Raw genomic sequence first — 13972 nt, forward strand, 5'->3', positions numbered from 1 at the left:
GAGTGTTTTCATGAGGGGTTTTGAAATAGTTTCTCTATTGATGAGGAACGATAAATAAATAAATGTGTCATGTGTTTACAATCTATCAAAAGTGTTTTTTTAACCCTGCTATTTTCATCCATAATTTACCTTGTACCAATCCTTAACCAACAGTGCAGGTATTCTGCATGGTAATATTAGCTATTCAATACCTTACACACGGTGACTATCTTGTCAAATTCTCAAGAGTTTAGCCCTCTCCCTCTTACCTCTTCCACTATCCCTTCCCCTGCAGACACTGCCTCATTCAATTTCACTTTCCTTTATGAAGTGGAGATGCTGGGGTGGGCATCTATATTAACCATTCAGATGAAGGGACCAAGTGTAATGTTTCCAAGTTTGCTAATGATGCAAAGCTAGATGGGGAACTATGTTCTGAGGAGGGCACAAAGTGTCTGCAAATAAAATACAGATTAAGTGAATAGCAAAAAAGGTGTCAGACGGAGTATAATGTGGGGAAGTGTGAGGTTTATTACCTTTAGTAGGAAGAATAGTGAAGCAGGATATATTTTAAACAATGAAAAGCTGCTAAATGTATGATGTTCAAAGCAATTTGGGTGTCCATGTACAAATAACACAGAAAATTAACATACAGACACAGCAAACAATTAGGAGACAAATGAAATGTTGACCTTTATTGCAGGAGATTGTAGAGGGCCTTGATGAACACACATACAGTTTTGGTATCCTGACCTAATGAAGAATATCTTGAAGGGAGTGCAGTAAACGTTCACTAGACTGTTGCTGAGATGAGGGGCTTGTCCTTTGAGGAGAAGAGAGGAAGGCACAGTATTTATTCCCAAATTTAAAAGAATGAGATCTAATCTCACTGAAACATAAAATTCTTAAGGGGCTTGATGGGGTCGATGCTGGGAAGGTATCTCCGTGGCAATATCTCAGAGCTAGACACCCAGCCCGGATTGCGCTAATCTGGCCCTGCTGATGCTGGGAAGATATTTCCGTGGAAGCAGAATCTTGAACCAGAGATCACAGTCTCAGAATAGAGGGTTGGCCATTTAGGACTGAGAGAGGAGAAATGTCTTCACTCAGTGCGTGTTTGGCATTCTCTGTCCCATTGAATTGTGGATGTTCCATCATTGGACATATTCAAGATAGAAATTGATAGGTTTTTGAATACTAAGGGCAACAAGGGATATGGGGATAGCATGCAAAGCTGGAATTAAGGTAAAAGTTCAACCATGAATAACAAACTGAATGACCTACTTCTGTTCCTACTTTTTATGTTACATTTTACACTGTCCTTGATTATTAGAGCAGTGGATGAATCAACATCAACAACATAGACTAAACAAAATGTTTCAGAAAGGGCAATGATTTGATATTATATCTAATACAATACATTCTTTGCTTTTTGTACAGATTGCGATTATCCCTTGGGTATGGCATCTGGAAGTATAACTGATCCACAGGTCACTGCATCAAGCCATGTAGGTAAGTGCTTTGCTATTGCTACTTTCAACAATCCAAATTGATTCTAAAACATTGGTGAATGGGAGAACTTGGTAATGGCATGGATCAACCCAGTGTTCTTCAGATAACAGGTTTGACTTGGATCTGGTTCAAACTAAGATGAAAACCTTTTCCCTCCAATGTGCGTCATAAATAAAGATTATTTAGGCAATTTCAGGGCTGAATCTAGACAATGTGACTGCTCAACATAAGAACAAACACAGGGCAGATTCTTATCATATGTATTCAAAGGGTCAGGCTCAGACTGAAAACCGGATTGTTACTCTCTGGATTAGTGCGATCCGCACTGGGCCTTGAACGCCTCTCCCAGCGCCAGATTTCTGGCGCCGTCAGCACCACGTCGGAAATAGGTGCAGCGCTGCATTAGGTAGGCGGGGGGGGGGGGGGGTTAATATCATTTAAATATGATTTGAGGGCCCGGGACTGAAGTCTCCAGGCCCACTAGCATCTCACCCCCTCTCCCAACCCCTCCCCCCCCCACCACCGCCAGAGTGGTTCATTCCAGTGGGGTTTAAAGTAGCTCCCCAGTTTCAGGGAGCTAGCGGCCTGACCCCCCAGGAGTGAAGGGGGCAATCAGGGCCCCCTCAGAGGGTCGGGCAGCAGGGGGCTGTCCCCTGAGCATTGGCACCTTGGCAGTGCCAGCCTCTGCCCCCAGCACTGCCCCAAAGGGCAAGGTGCCAATGCCCATGGAGCACTTTGGCACTGCCCACTGGGCATGAGGCAGTGTCAAGGGATTGAGGTATATGGGGGTGGGCTAAGGGTGGGGCCTGATGTGGGAAAAGCCTGCTGGGACAACTGGGGGGGGGGGGAGGCCGCTGCCACTTTACATAGGGATCGGTGGGGAAAGGAGGGAGGGCAAAGATCAGGGCGAGCATGGAGGGGTGGGGGGGTCAGGACTGTGTGGGGGGGGGTCGGCACTGAAGGGGGAGTTAGGACTGCGGGATGTGGGTCACTGTTGAGGGGGGTTGGTGGGGGTGGGCTGGAGATCAGAGCAGACTGGGGGGGACGTGTGGGGGGTGGAGTTGGGAGGAGGTCCAGGAATGGTCAGGGGTCCAGTGATCGGGCCCATGGTGGGGGAGGAGGGCAGAGAGTGGGCGTTGTGGGGGTCATGGGGCTGGCTAGTGGTCGAACTGGACAGCAATCGGGAGGCTGGCAGTGCAGGGCCACTGTGCATGTGGCGATTTCGCCACTGACGAAGGTGGCACAAAGGTGACACAGTGGTTAGCACTGCTGCCTCACAGCACCAGAGACCTGGGATCGATTCCCGGCTTGAGTGACTATCTGTGCGGAGTCTGCATGTTCTCCCCGTGTCTGCGTGGGTTTCCTCCGGGTGCTCCGGTTTCCTCCCATAGTCTGAAAGACGTGCTGGTTAGGTGCTTTGGCCATGCTAAATTCTCCCTCAGCGTACCTGAACAGGTGCTGGAGTGTGCAAATAGGGGATTTTCACAGTAACTTCATTGCAGTGTTAATGTAAGCTCAGTTGTGACTAATAAATAAACTTTAACTTTTAACTTTGCTCTGACAGATCGGTGCATTCGCAGTAGCCCACTCAGCACGCTGATTTCAGCCTCTCCAGCGGGAATAGGCCCTGCCCCCTGAAATTTAATGATATTCACGCTTGTAGCCTCTGCGGTGCACAGAGTGTGGGAGATTCTACTCTGAACTCCCACTGTAAAAAAAAAAACAGGGAGAATTACTCCAGTTTTCCTGCAAATTCGACACTTAGAATTTTTTGGAGAGAATTCCGGCCTAGAGCTTGAGGCTTTCTGAGTGAAAAAAATGAGTGGACGGGGTTATGCCATCACTCTGGCAGGATGGGACCTGATAGGACTGGCAAGGTCGGCTCCACATACCCTGTTAACTCACTTCAACATATTTACATATTTCAGAGATTGGGGCGCCATGTATGAAGGGTGCCCCCATTCAGCACTGAATTGGATTCCCACCAATTCATCAAACTAAGAAATATAGAACTGTAATCTTAAATATGTTCAGAAACACCAGGGTGTATTCAATGCATTTCACATTGTGGGCACTTGACCTGATATTCAGGCCACTCATTTTCACCCACTAATCTCAGCTACTCCATTTTTGCTAGAAGCAAAGTTAACTGGTCATTGTTCAAGGTATGAAATGCATGAGCACAAATAAACTCTAAATCAGTGGGTATTTATGAAGCTAATATCAGCTTTTTTTTTAGGTTCTGTTCATCATTATGCAATGGTTCAGGCAAGGAAAATGTTGATGGTTCTTTCCATGCCTTTGCAATACCTTAAGCACCAGGATCCCTGGCCATGTGCCAGACTACTTCTGGGCTAGATACTGTCATTGGGTACTAAACTGGAAAAATAATCCCTTTCCCCAGTATTGGTAAAAAGGAAAGAAAAATGACGGGTGAGATTCTCCGGCCTCCCAGTCGTGTGTTTCCCGCCAACAGGAGGTGACACATTGCTTGCTAGTGGTGGGATTCTCTCGTCCCGCCACTATCAATGGGAATTCAAATTGACGTCACCCCATGCCGGCAGGAAACTCGCTGGCGGGAGTGCGTTGCCATCGAGACCAGAGAATCCCCCCACCGGCGTAAACGGCCAGAGAATTCTGGTCGACAGATTTGGATAATCTGGTGTGAATGTTTCAGATGTGACCCTTCACCTGAATTAATAACAAATTATATTTTCCCTTTTCAGATCTTGATTGATCTAATGTGTCCCTGCAGAATTTCTGTTTTGGCTTCCAGTTTGTGTCTCTTTTTGGAAAAGCTAAATGTTCATATTTCTCTCTCTCATTATCACTCGTGTGTACCCACAGTACGAAAGGTGTGGCATCAGGCAAATGTCATTTCAAAAATTAGTGTTGTTTTACCAAAGTAGATTTTTAATCTCCCAAGGTTAGCAGCTGCGGTATAAAATGTGTGCCATTTTATGATGTTCCTATTGCCGAGGGCATGGCTGCTGAGGATTTTGGTAAAGACTGTAATCTGATTTAACTCCCTCACCTGACAGAAACCATGCATTGGGGTGGGGCAGTTAAACTTGCCCACTTCCTCCTTACCCTGGTCTGGCAGAAAGGGTACCCACCCCAAACTGATGGCATCCTCTTTAAATATGCAGATTGGGTAACAACAATGTAATTTGTGTGGCCTGATTTGCCATTTTAATCTGATAATCTAGTGGCAGGGGTTTATGGTGGCCCCATGCTACGTAAAACGTGCCTGGAATCAGTGTCACAGCAAACCCAGCATAGAAATATTTTCATTTTTCTTTGAGTTTCTCGGTGGGCCAAGAGGAGAAGTGGTGTTTTAACTTTGGGCCTCCCCCTTCCCCCAACCCAGATTTTCACTCCCTTGGGTTGCCAGTGGCAGCCTCCCGCTGAACAACCTTTGCAGCCAGATAATCTGTCCCCAGTCATTTTGGCAGGCAGCACTTCAATGGGGCCCAGCTCTTAAAGTAGGCAGAGCCTGGCGGCTGCCATTTTGAACAGCTCACTTTGCTGTTCTCCATCCCAGAGTTAAACTGAGGCCCAAACTTATATCATTATTAAGTTCTTTTCTTTTCTAATGAGGCCAACGTGACCCCAACCAGTCACTTCAGGGACAGAGATGAGTGGAGGGGGGTTGGGCTCCTTACAATAAATTCAATAGGCTCATGCTTCCATGTTACCCTAAGTTTTATTTTTCATGGAATCTGGCAGCTGAAGGCAAGTGTGAGCAGTTGGATCCGTCAGTTAAGTACCTTTACAGCACTGCTTATGGACCAAAAGGAACAGGATTGATTCCCCAACCCAACAAGCTTCCCTGTCAAACCACTCACTGTCTGTCTGACCCCTTCTTTACACTGCAATTTGCCTGAAGCCTCTCCCCTGCAAAATCTCTGATCCCTCCCTCAATCCCCCACAATCTTTCTGATCACCAATCCATTCCCCTTAGCCCCCGCCTTCTGTCCTGACTTCCCCCTTGTGATCTTTCCAAGCCTCCCAATGACTGTGCACCTGGCAATGGCAGGCCCCCAGCTGCGTCTGGTGCCACACACTACCCGCCCAAAACAGCTTGAAATTGAAAACAAAGATCAGGTCCTGCCAATTCCTGTACCCCTGGACTTACTGACCACTAATATTCCCCCGTCCCCATCTCCCACCTCTACACCTTAGCAGGTTCCATGGTGTTAGTACTGCAGAATACCTAAATATCGGAAGGAAATTCATGCACATACTTCTGCCATTATTATACTGATTGACAACAACAATGGGGTGACAAAAATCAGTATTTCTATCTTTGGTTTCCTATTGTGAAACGCAACTAGTGCATAAAATGGAGGCTACACCTTTCACTAAGATTAAATTGATACCCCAGAGATATTCCAGCGACATCAAGTAAGATAGCTCTGCACAAATTAAGTGACAAATAATTTGCTTTTTATTGGGGTATCATAATCCAAATGCGAATGGATTTATCATGTTATAAGAAGAAAATGCAATTTGTGTGAACACAGTCTGGTGGAATATTTCAGAAGGAAATGTAATTTGGTGCAGAGTATTATATCATCAAGAGGTAGATATTCTTACAACTCAAACTCCCTTGTGCATTTTTTCAGTCTGCTTTTACTTAGTTCCCCAGCAGAGATTTCACTGAAAATGGAGTAAACAAACAAGGCCCAGTTTGTGTTGTCTAGTTGCTGGTGATGCTGTGTTACACAGAATTGTTACGGTGCAGAAGGAGGCCATTCGGTCCATTGTATCTGCACCAGCCTTCCAAATGAGCATCATTACTTAGTGCCATTCCTCAGCTTTTTCCACATACCATTGCACATTGTTTCTATTCAAGTAATCATCTAACACCCTCCTGAATGCCTCGATTGAACCTGTCTCCACCACATTTCCAGACAGCGCATTCCAGACCTGAACCACTTGCTGTGTGAAGTTTTTTTTCCCCTCACATCATATTTGCTTCTCTTGCAAACCATTTTAAACCTGTGCCCTCTTGTCCGTGATCCTTTTACAAGTGGTAACAGATTTTCCCTATCTACTCCGTCCAGCCCCCATATGATTTTGAACACCTTGAAGTATCCTCTGGTATCTTGCTTTTTCTGTGTTTATGGACCGCTACATTTGTATAATAAATATGGGTCCGGAGTTTAGCCTGTAAAAAGTGGCTCAACTGTGTGATATTTCTTATATCAGAAAATATAAGCAAGAAACAAGCAATGAGCTGTAATTTAGATTAATTAGATTAAACAGGGTAGTGCTAACTTATTACAGCAGATTTAGTGATCAAAGGAAGTTCCTCATCTTGGATCTATTGGACAATCTAGTTGTAGCAAGCAAAAGATAACTTGGGCAGGGAGGAGCATGTGCCCCTAATGGAGCTGTTTGCCCATCCAGTGATTTAAATAAATGAAAAGTTTAGCAGGCTTCTTTCGTTGCATGATTGTGATCAAGAACGCATAGCCAAAACATCATTACACCTTCTCACTTTACAGATATTGACTGATCTGCTGTGCATTTTTGTAGCTTCATTTCAAAAGCGTTTGCAGTTTTTACTTTTCATTTTGTTCTACTACTTTCCTTCTTTATTAGATAACTGGGAGCCAAAGCTAGCACGATTACACAACAGAGACATGGTCAATGCCTGGAGTGCTGTAAAACACAGAGATGATCTTTGGATTCAAGTATGTCTGATTTGCTGCAAGTAACAGTATAATCTTTTTCTGAAAGAATTGATCACTGAGTAATAGAATCCCTACAGTGCATAAGAGACTATTTGGCCCATCGAGTCTGCACCAACCCTATCTAGGCCCAATTCTCCTCCCTAACCCTGTAACTCCATGCATTGATCATGGCCAATCCACCTAACCTGCACAACTTTGGATTGTGGGAGGAAACTGGAGCTCCCAAAGGAAACTCGTACAGACACTGGGAGAATGTGCAAACTCCACACAGACAGTCATCCAAGGGCAGAACTGAACCCGGGTCCCTGCCGCTGTGAGGCAGCAGTGGTGCCACCATGCCGCCCCTTCATCAGGCCACCAGAACCACCACACTCCCCTCTTTGCCCAGTCGACCTTTGGACCTTTGAGGTGGCTGCATGAGTGCCAAAACATAGTGCTGTCCAGGTAGACACTGGTGTGTGCACCTGAGGGCAAGAAGACCCCTGTACTCCCCAAACCAGGTGTAGTACTGGACTGAGACAGTGGCACAGAAGAATCCATGAATCCAGCAGCATGGTGCTGCCCATGAAGACCTGCTCGGTGTGGAGACTCAGGGCAAGGACATGTCTGCCCTGGCAGAGTGGTGAACAGTGCACCAGGAGTAGTGCAGCACTGTGGCAGAAAGGCTTTGTTGTGTGCACTTCGAAGCCTCTGACAAACTGAGGACCATCTTGTGCATGTCACTCTTTAGCAATCAAGTTTGATGCCGACATGATTTTCCACGAATGTGATACAAGATTGAAAGCCTAGTGGGACATGGGCAGACAGTTGTTTTAATGAGCATTCTGTAAAGATGGTTATTCACCTGTTTAGGGAAACACAGGTCATTTACCTAAAGATTAAAACTATATAGAGGCTTGCGGCCTTGTGGCTGCAACCAGCACCCAGGATGACTCTGAGTACAGCAGACCACACTTACCAAGGTGACACCCGCTTCCCCCCCCATCCCCCCCCCCTCCCCCGCTCCCCGATTGGTTCCCCAGGTCATGTAACCCTTATTCTGCCAATTGATCCTTAAAGGGACAATCACCACACATTCATGAGAAGCAAATTGCGTTCACACCACCTGCCAGTGGGATGACCAACCTGCCATTAATCCCCTGCCCCTCCATTGGGAGAATTGCAATGGGATTTTACGCCTGTGCGTTTCCTACCATTTGGTTCTCGGCAGATTCACCACACCCACCTGTCACCAAACCCACCATGGGCGGTTGGGAGAATTCTGCTTGATGATGTTGAAATACTGCCCTAAGCCACGAATACACACAAGTAAATGTCTTTTTTTTTGAACCATCTGCACTATTTAGCTTGAGCCCTCTCAACAGATTCAACCACTAGGATTCCATTTGTGGCCTATATTCAAGTTGTGGATGTTGCCTGAACTACAATTTAACATTGTTCCTTCTTTCCTTGCTCTTGAGCAACAGGCTGCCAGACTAATGAGCATCCAGAAAGTGAAGTGGACCTTTTTTTAAAATAAACCTCTCATCTCCGGTAACACAGCAAGCATCATATTCCATAGAATATTTTAACACGTCAGCCAATAGCTATCACCGGCAGCTCCATTCCCATTAATTAGTCACAACCATCTCTTTCACAAGCAGTTTTACAATGTCGCACTCCTTAGTGTACTGCCAGTCAGGAATTCCTGCTTTACCAAACATGTGGAGAGTTATATGTAACCCTCTTTACTGAAACTCTACTTCCAGGTATGAGGATAAACTTTATGAATTTAACATTCCAGCTTTCCAAGCTTCAAACAGTGTATGCAGATATTGAGAATTGAGATGACAGGATCATCCTGACTTGTATGATTTGCTGCCCATGACGATATATGTGGGGCACACTGCTCAGTGGAACAGATCTGAATTCTCAATATGTGCTTTTATCATGGAAAGCTCTGCACTCAGTGCACTAATTCGTAAAAATAATTCTTCGAATGTTAGGTTTTATTATAATTTTAAAATTCCACATACTTATTATTGAAACCAGAAGAGAAAATGCTGGAAAGTCTCAGCAGGTCTGGCAGCATCTGTAAGGAGAGAAAAGAGCTGACATTTCGAGTCCAGATGACCCTTTTGTCAAAGGGTCATCTGGACTCAAACTGAACCTGTTCACTTGCTTGTAGCTTTGTGAATCATATATGCAAAGTGACTGAATGGTTGACTGTTTACAGCTGAGTGAGTAAACCTCATATTTATGATTCTTAAGCATGCAGATTCTTTTGCCATTCATCAGCAATTTGTGGAATTCCCTGATAGTTTTTCTATGACTGTCCAATATCAAAGAGTGAAAGACATTAGAGTCTGGTCCATTTGGGATCAGCAATTTAATGATAAATTAGTGTCATTTTGCCTGTGTTGTTTTGCTAATGCCTGTACACTGTTTCTGTGTCACAGATTGATCTCGAAAGGCCAATGGTGATCAGTAAGATTGCCACCCAAGGAGCCAGTGTGTTTTTTGTACAAAATTATATTACAGCCTTTTTCATTGAATACAGTGGGGATGGTAAAAATTGGACATTATACAATGGAAACAGCAGAAGCCACAAACAAGTGAGTCTCTGAATTTATCACACCAGCTATGTACCAACTTCTACTCTTTCAATCTCCTGATTGACTATCAATAGCTGCAACCTGGAACTTCTCTGCCAATATATTTTTGGCTAAGCACCTCAGATTGAACATTGCTTTCCACATATTTTGCACTTAAAATGTACATTTCTTTCATTGACATTTGTACACTTTCTTGCCTTTGTCTGGCCTGCCATCTTGTGACCCTGACATCTTGTGACCCTGCCATCTTGTGACCCTGATGTGGAGATGCCGGCGTTGGACTGGGGTAAACACAGTAAGAAGTCTAACAACACCAGGTTAAAGTCCAACAGGTTTGTCTGGTAGCAAACATCACTAGCTTTCGGAGCGTGCTGCTCCTTCGTCAGGTGGAGTGGGAGATCACCTGACTAAGGAGCAGCACGCTCCGAAAGCTAGTGGCGTTTGCTACCAAATAAACCTGTTTATCTTGTGACTCTGCCATCTTGTGACCTTGCCATTTGCCAACAGTTGCGATGATTGAGGATTGACAGAATGAGCATGACATAGAAAAGGTTAATTATTCAAAGCCAATCTGCCTAAAAGTCAATTACATGACACTTTAGGCAGGGTTCAGCAAATACGGAGTAAGTTGTGTGCATTTTCATGGTTGGACGGCAAGCATGGAAAAAAACAAGCTGGACTATGCAGGGCTCAAGATTACAAAGAAATTTGACAGAATAAATACAGGCAAATTGTACATCATGATGGTAGGGAACATAAGTTTAAAAGTTTGGCAGAAGAACAGAAATCTGGCTCAACTTCTCGTTTCAAGGAATAATAGACCAACAGTCTAAATTATCAAGAAAATGACTGAAGTGGGATTGAGGCAATTGGATATGCTTCCTTATATATCAGCTTGCAAACTACCAAAAGCTGACAACAGGTCAAATTGTAAGCCTGTGACATATGGTTACCTAGTCATTAAAGTAGGGGCTTGACATAAGCTGCAGCTTTACTCAGTGTTCCATCACCTATACAACAGACAATTGTTGCTGAATTTTCAGAGATTTTTCCTAATTTCTCGGAGAAACTGTAGCACATTATTGGTAGTTTCAGCCTGTTATAGTCACCACCAAGGACAAGGGTGTCATCAATAGATCTTCCTGTGAGCTTCATGGTGCTCCGGTCTCTGGAGTAAGACTTGAACCCACTACCTTCTGTGTCAGCTAAAAGAACTATCAATGATTCATGGCTAACGCTGCAAGATTAAATTATAAGAAAGCTGGTTTGATCTATGAAAAGTGTCATTTAAGCCAATTGTTTTATTTGTTATTCTTAAAACTTCTTGGGCCAAATCTTCCAAGGCAATGACTGACAGATTGCCACTCCTCATTTCTTGCCTTGAATCAGAGCTCCATCTTTCATGCCCGAACCTCGGAACCAGGCCTCTTCAAAATTGAAGTGACCTGGTTCTGAGGTATGGGCATGGAAAGGTGCATCAGTTGTGGGAGTCCTCCTTTGTAGAACAGGTTTGCTGAGGGAAGCCAAGCTATTCCTTTTTACGGCACTTGCTGCTATATTCCGATTAAGTAGAGAGTTCAAATGTTCCAAGGCCACTTTGAGAAGCTACGGAGAAAAGAAAAATGTATAATGTAGGTGGTGAAGAGGGAGGGTAGCATGTTTGTGGCTGAGGGGGTAGGATGACAGATTCATGGCTAGGGGGTAGGGTGGCAGGTGAGGAGGTAAGTGGGTTGGTGGAGATCAGAAGTAGTCAGATAGGGTAGTTGGTGCGGGGGGGGGGGGGGGGGGCGGGGGGGGACTGTCCAATCAGGAATTGTGGCGGGTTAGTTGGGTTGGGGGTGGCATGGTAGTTAGGTGGTTGGGGAATGAGTATTTTGGGGGTCCAATGGGCAGCTGGTGCTCAGTAATACAGTTACCCAGGAGTTAAAACTCATTTTAATCCTTCTAATGTTTCCAGGGTAACTATTTGTGTAAGTGAGTCAGAACCATCCAAAGTCTCCAGCTCTAACTCAGAGTTTCTGAGGGTTCCGAGTGCAGAGGAATTGCCCATCGGAAGTTGAACTTCCCAAGCATATCCCTCATAGTCGGTGTATCGGGAAATCTGAAGGCTCTCCCAGAGCATTCTCCAGGGTATGACCATCTGGAGATCTGAAGTTCTGGGTCATTGAAGAGATTTTCCGGTCACTTCCGCCCCGAGACTGGAAATTCCTGCCTGAGGCCCATGGACCTTTAAATGGTCCGCCAGATTTTCTGTTCCGCTCACAATGATTCCTGAGGCAGGTGGGACTGGAAATTTCTTCCCCATTGTGTTATTCTAAAATAATCTTAAATACAGTGCAGAGACTATGCTGGCAAATGCCAGGGGCAAACTCGTACCAGGTATTGTACATAGGTTGAGCCTTGGGCAGACATCATGCAAAAGTGAGCTGTTTTCCTTGAAGGAATAAAGAAAGTTGAGAGAATCCAACAGCAATGTCCAAGCACAGCAAGACTTGGACATATCCAGGCTTGGGCTGACAAGTGGCAAATTACATTCATAGAAAATAGGTGCATGAGTAGGCCATCCGGCCCTTCAAGCCTTCATATCACATAAGTGCCAGGCAATGGCCATCTCCAACAAGAGAGAATCTAACCATTGACATTTAGTGACATTACCATTGTTGAATTCTCAACTATCAACATCCTGGGGGTTACCATTGACCAAAAACTGAACTGGACCCAGCCATATAAATACTGTGGCTACAAGAGCAGGTCAGAAGTTAGAAATCCTGTAGTGAGTAACTCGCCTCCTGACTTCCTAAAACCTGTCCACCATCTACAAGGTTCAAGTCAGGAGTGTGATCGAGACTCTCCACTTGCCTGGATGAGTGCAGCTCCAACAACACTCAAAAAGCTCGACACCATCCAGGACAAAGTAGCCCGTTTGATTGACCATCCACAAACCTTCACTCCTTCTACCACCGATGCACAGTGGCAGAAATGTGTATCATCTACAAGATACACTGCAGGACCTCACTAAGGCTCCTTAGAGAGTACCTTGCAAACTCATGACGATCTAGAAGGACAAGGGCAGCAGATACATGGGAACACTACCACCAGGAAGTACCACTCCAAGTCACTCACTCTCCTGACTTGGAAATATAATCCCATTTCTTCACAGTCACTGGGTCAAAATCCTCAAACCGCCCCCCCCCAACAACACTGTGGGTGTATCAATGCTACATAGACTATAACAGTTCAAGAATACGGCTCACCATACCACCTTCTCAAGGTCAGTTAGGGAAGGGCAATAAATGCTGGTCTTCCCAGTGATGCCCACATCCCATGATGTTTGTAATTAGGTTTTCGCTGACTGCTTAAACTCTCATCACCTCAACACACTGAACATCTTATTACCCCATGGTTATGGAGGGCCTTGGGATCAGATGAGGGAAGTGTCCAAGGGGTGAACTCAACATGGGTAAAGCTGGATAAACAGAAATATGGTATTAATACTTTTTAAAAGTGGGATGTGTAAAATAGTTTGCCTGCAACTGTTGAATTTAATATCAAAAGCTTACCTAATTAATATGTGTGCTTGATCATGGTGAAAATCTGTTTCACTTCTATTTTCTGTTAATCCATTTGAAGATTTTTGAAGGAAATTCTGATGCAACAGGAATAAATTTTAAAAGGTTCGACCCTCCCATTATCGCAAGATATCTAAAATTATATCCAGTATCCTTCAAAGTCAGACCTACTCTTCGCATGGAGTTATATGGTTGTGAAATAGACTGTGAGTATAATTGCAGATAACTTTTTATCATTTTTCTCAGTATTCACCCTTCATATTCCAGCTGGGGAATAGCTGGTGTCAGGGAAATGCAAACTGATACAAAAAGGACCTAACACCAGTATATTAAAATTAAAAAGGTGTTACTCCCCCTTAGTAAGTGGCCCAGAATGGAAATGAACACATACTGATTTGAAAGCCCACTGTTGAGTTACCTTGGTGGTGGAATTACAATTGGAATGAGGCCCACCGTGTCTCCCTGCAAGACCGAAAAATGGTCCCAACTATCCCAGTCACTGACCACTAGCCTGTGTAGCCTCCTGCAATGTCATTGATATGATGATCCGAGGCTCATATCCAGGATTCCTCCAACCCTACCATGCATGTATGGGGTTGAGAACACAGCACAGGGA

At 44.6% G+C, this 13972-nt stretch overlaps 1 protein-coding gene across 1 annotated transcript in view; it reads left to right on the forward strand.

Annotated features, from left to right (window-relative positions):
• Positions 1–13972, forward strand: part of f5 (coagulation factor V) — a 76879-nt gene that overhangs the window by 56634 nt on the left and 6273 nt on the right. Inside the window, exons 19-22 of the mRNA XM_078232629.1 lie at positions 1420–1491; positions 7102–7193; positions 9632–9787; positions 13418–13562. Of these exons, the coding sequence (XP_078088755.1) occupies positions 1420–1491; positions 7102–7193; positions 9632–9787; positions 13418–13562 (465 nt within the window). The remainder of the gene's footprint in view (positions 1–1419; positions 1492–7101; positions 7194–9631; positions 9788–13417; positions 13563–13972) is intronic.

The sequence above is a fragment of the Mustelus asterias genome, chromosome 17, assembly GCF_964213995.1.
Source record: "Mustelus asterias chromosome 17, sMusAst1.hap1.1, whole genome shotgun sequence".
NCBI lineage: Eukaryota > Metazoa > Chordata > Chondrichthyes > Carcharhiniformes > Triakidae > Mustelus > Mustelus asterias.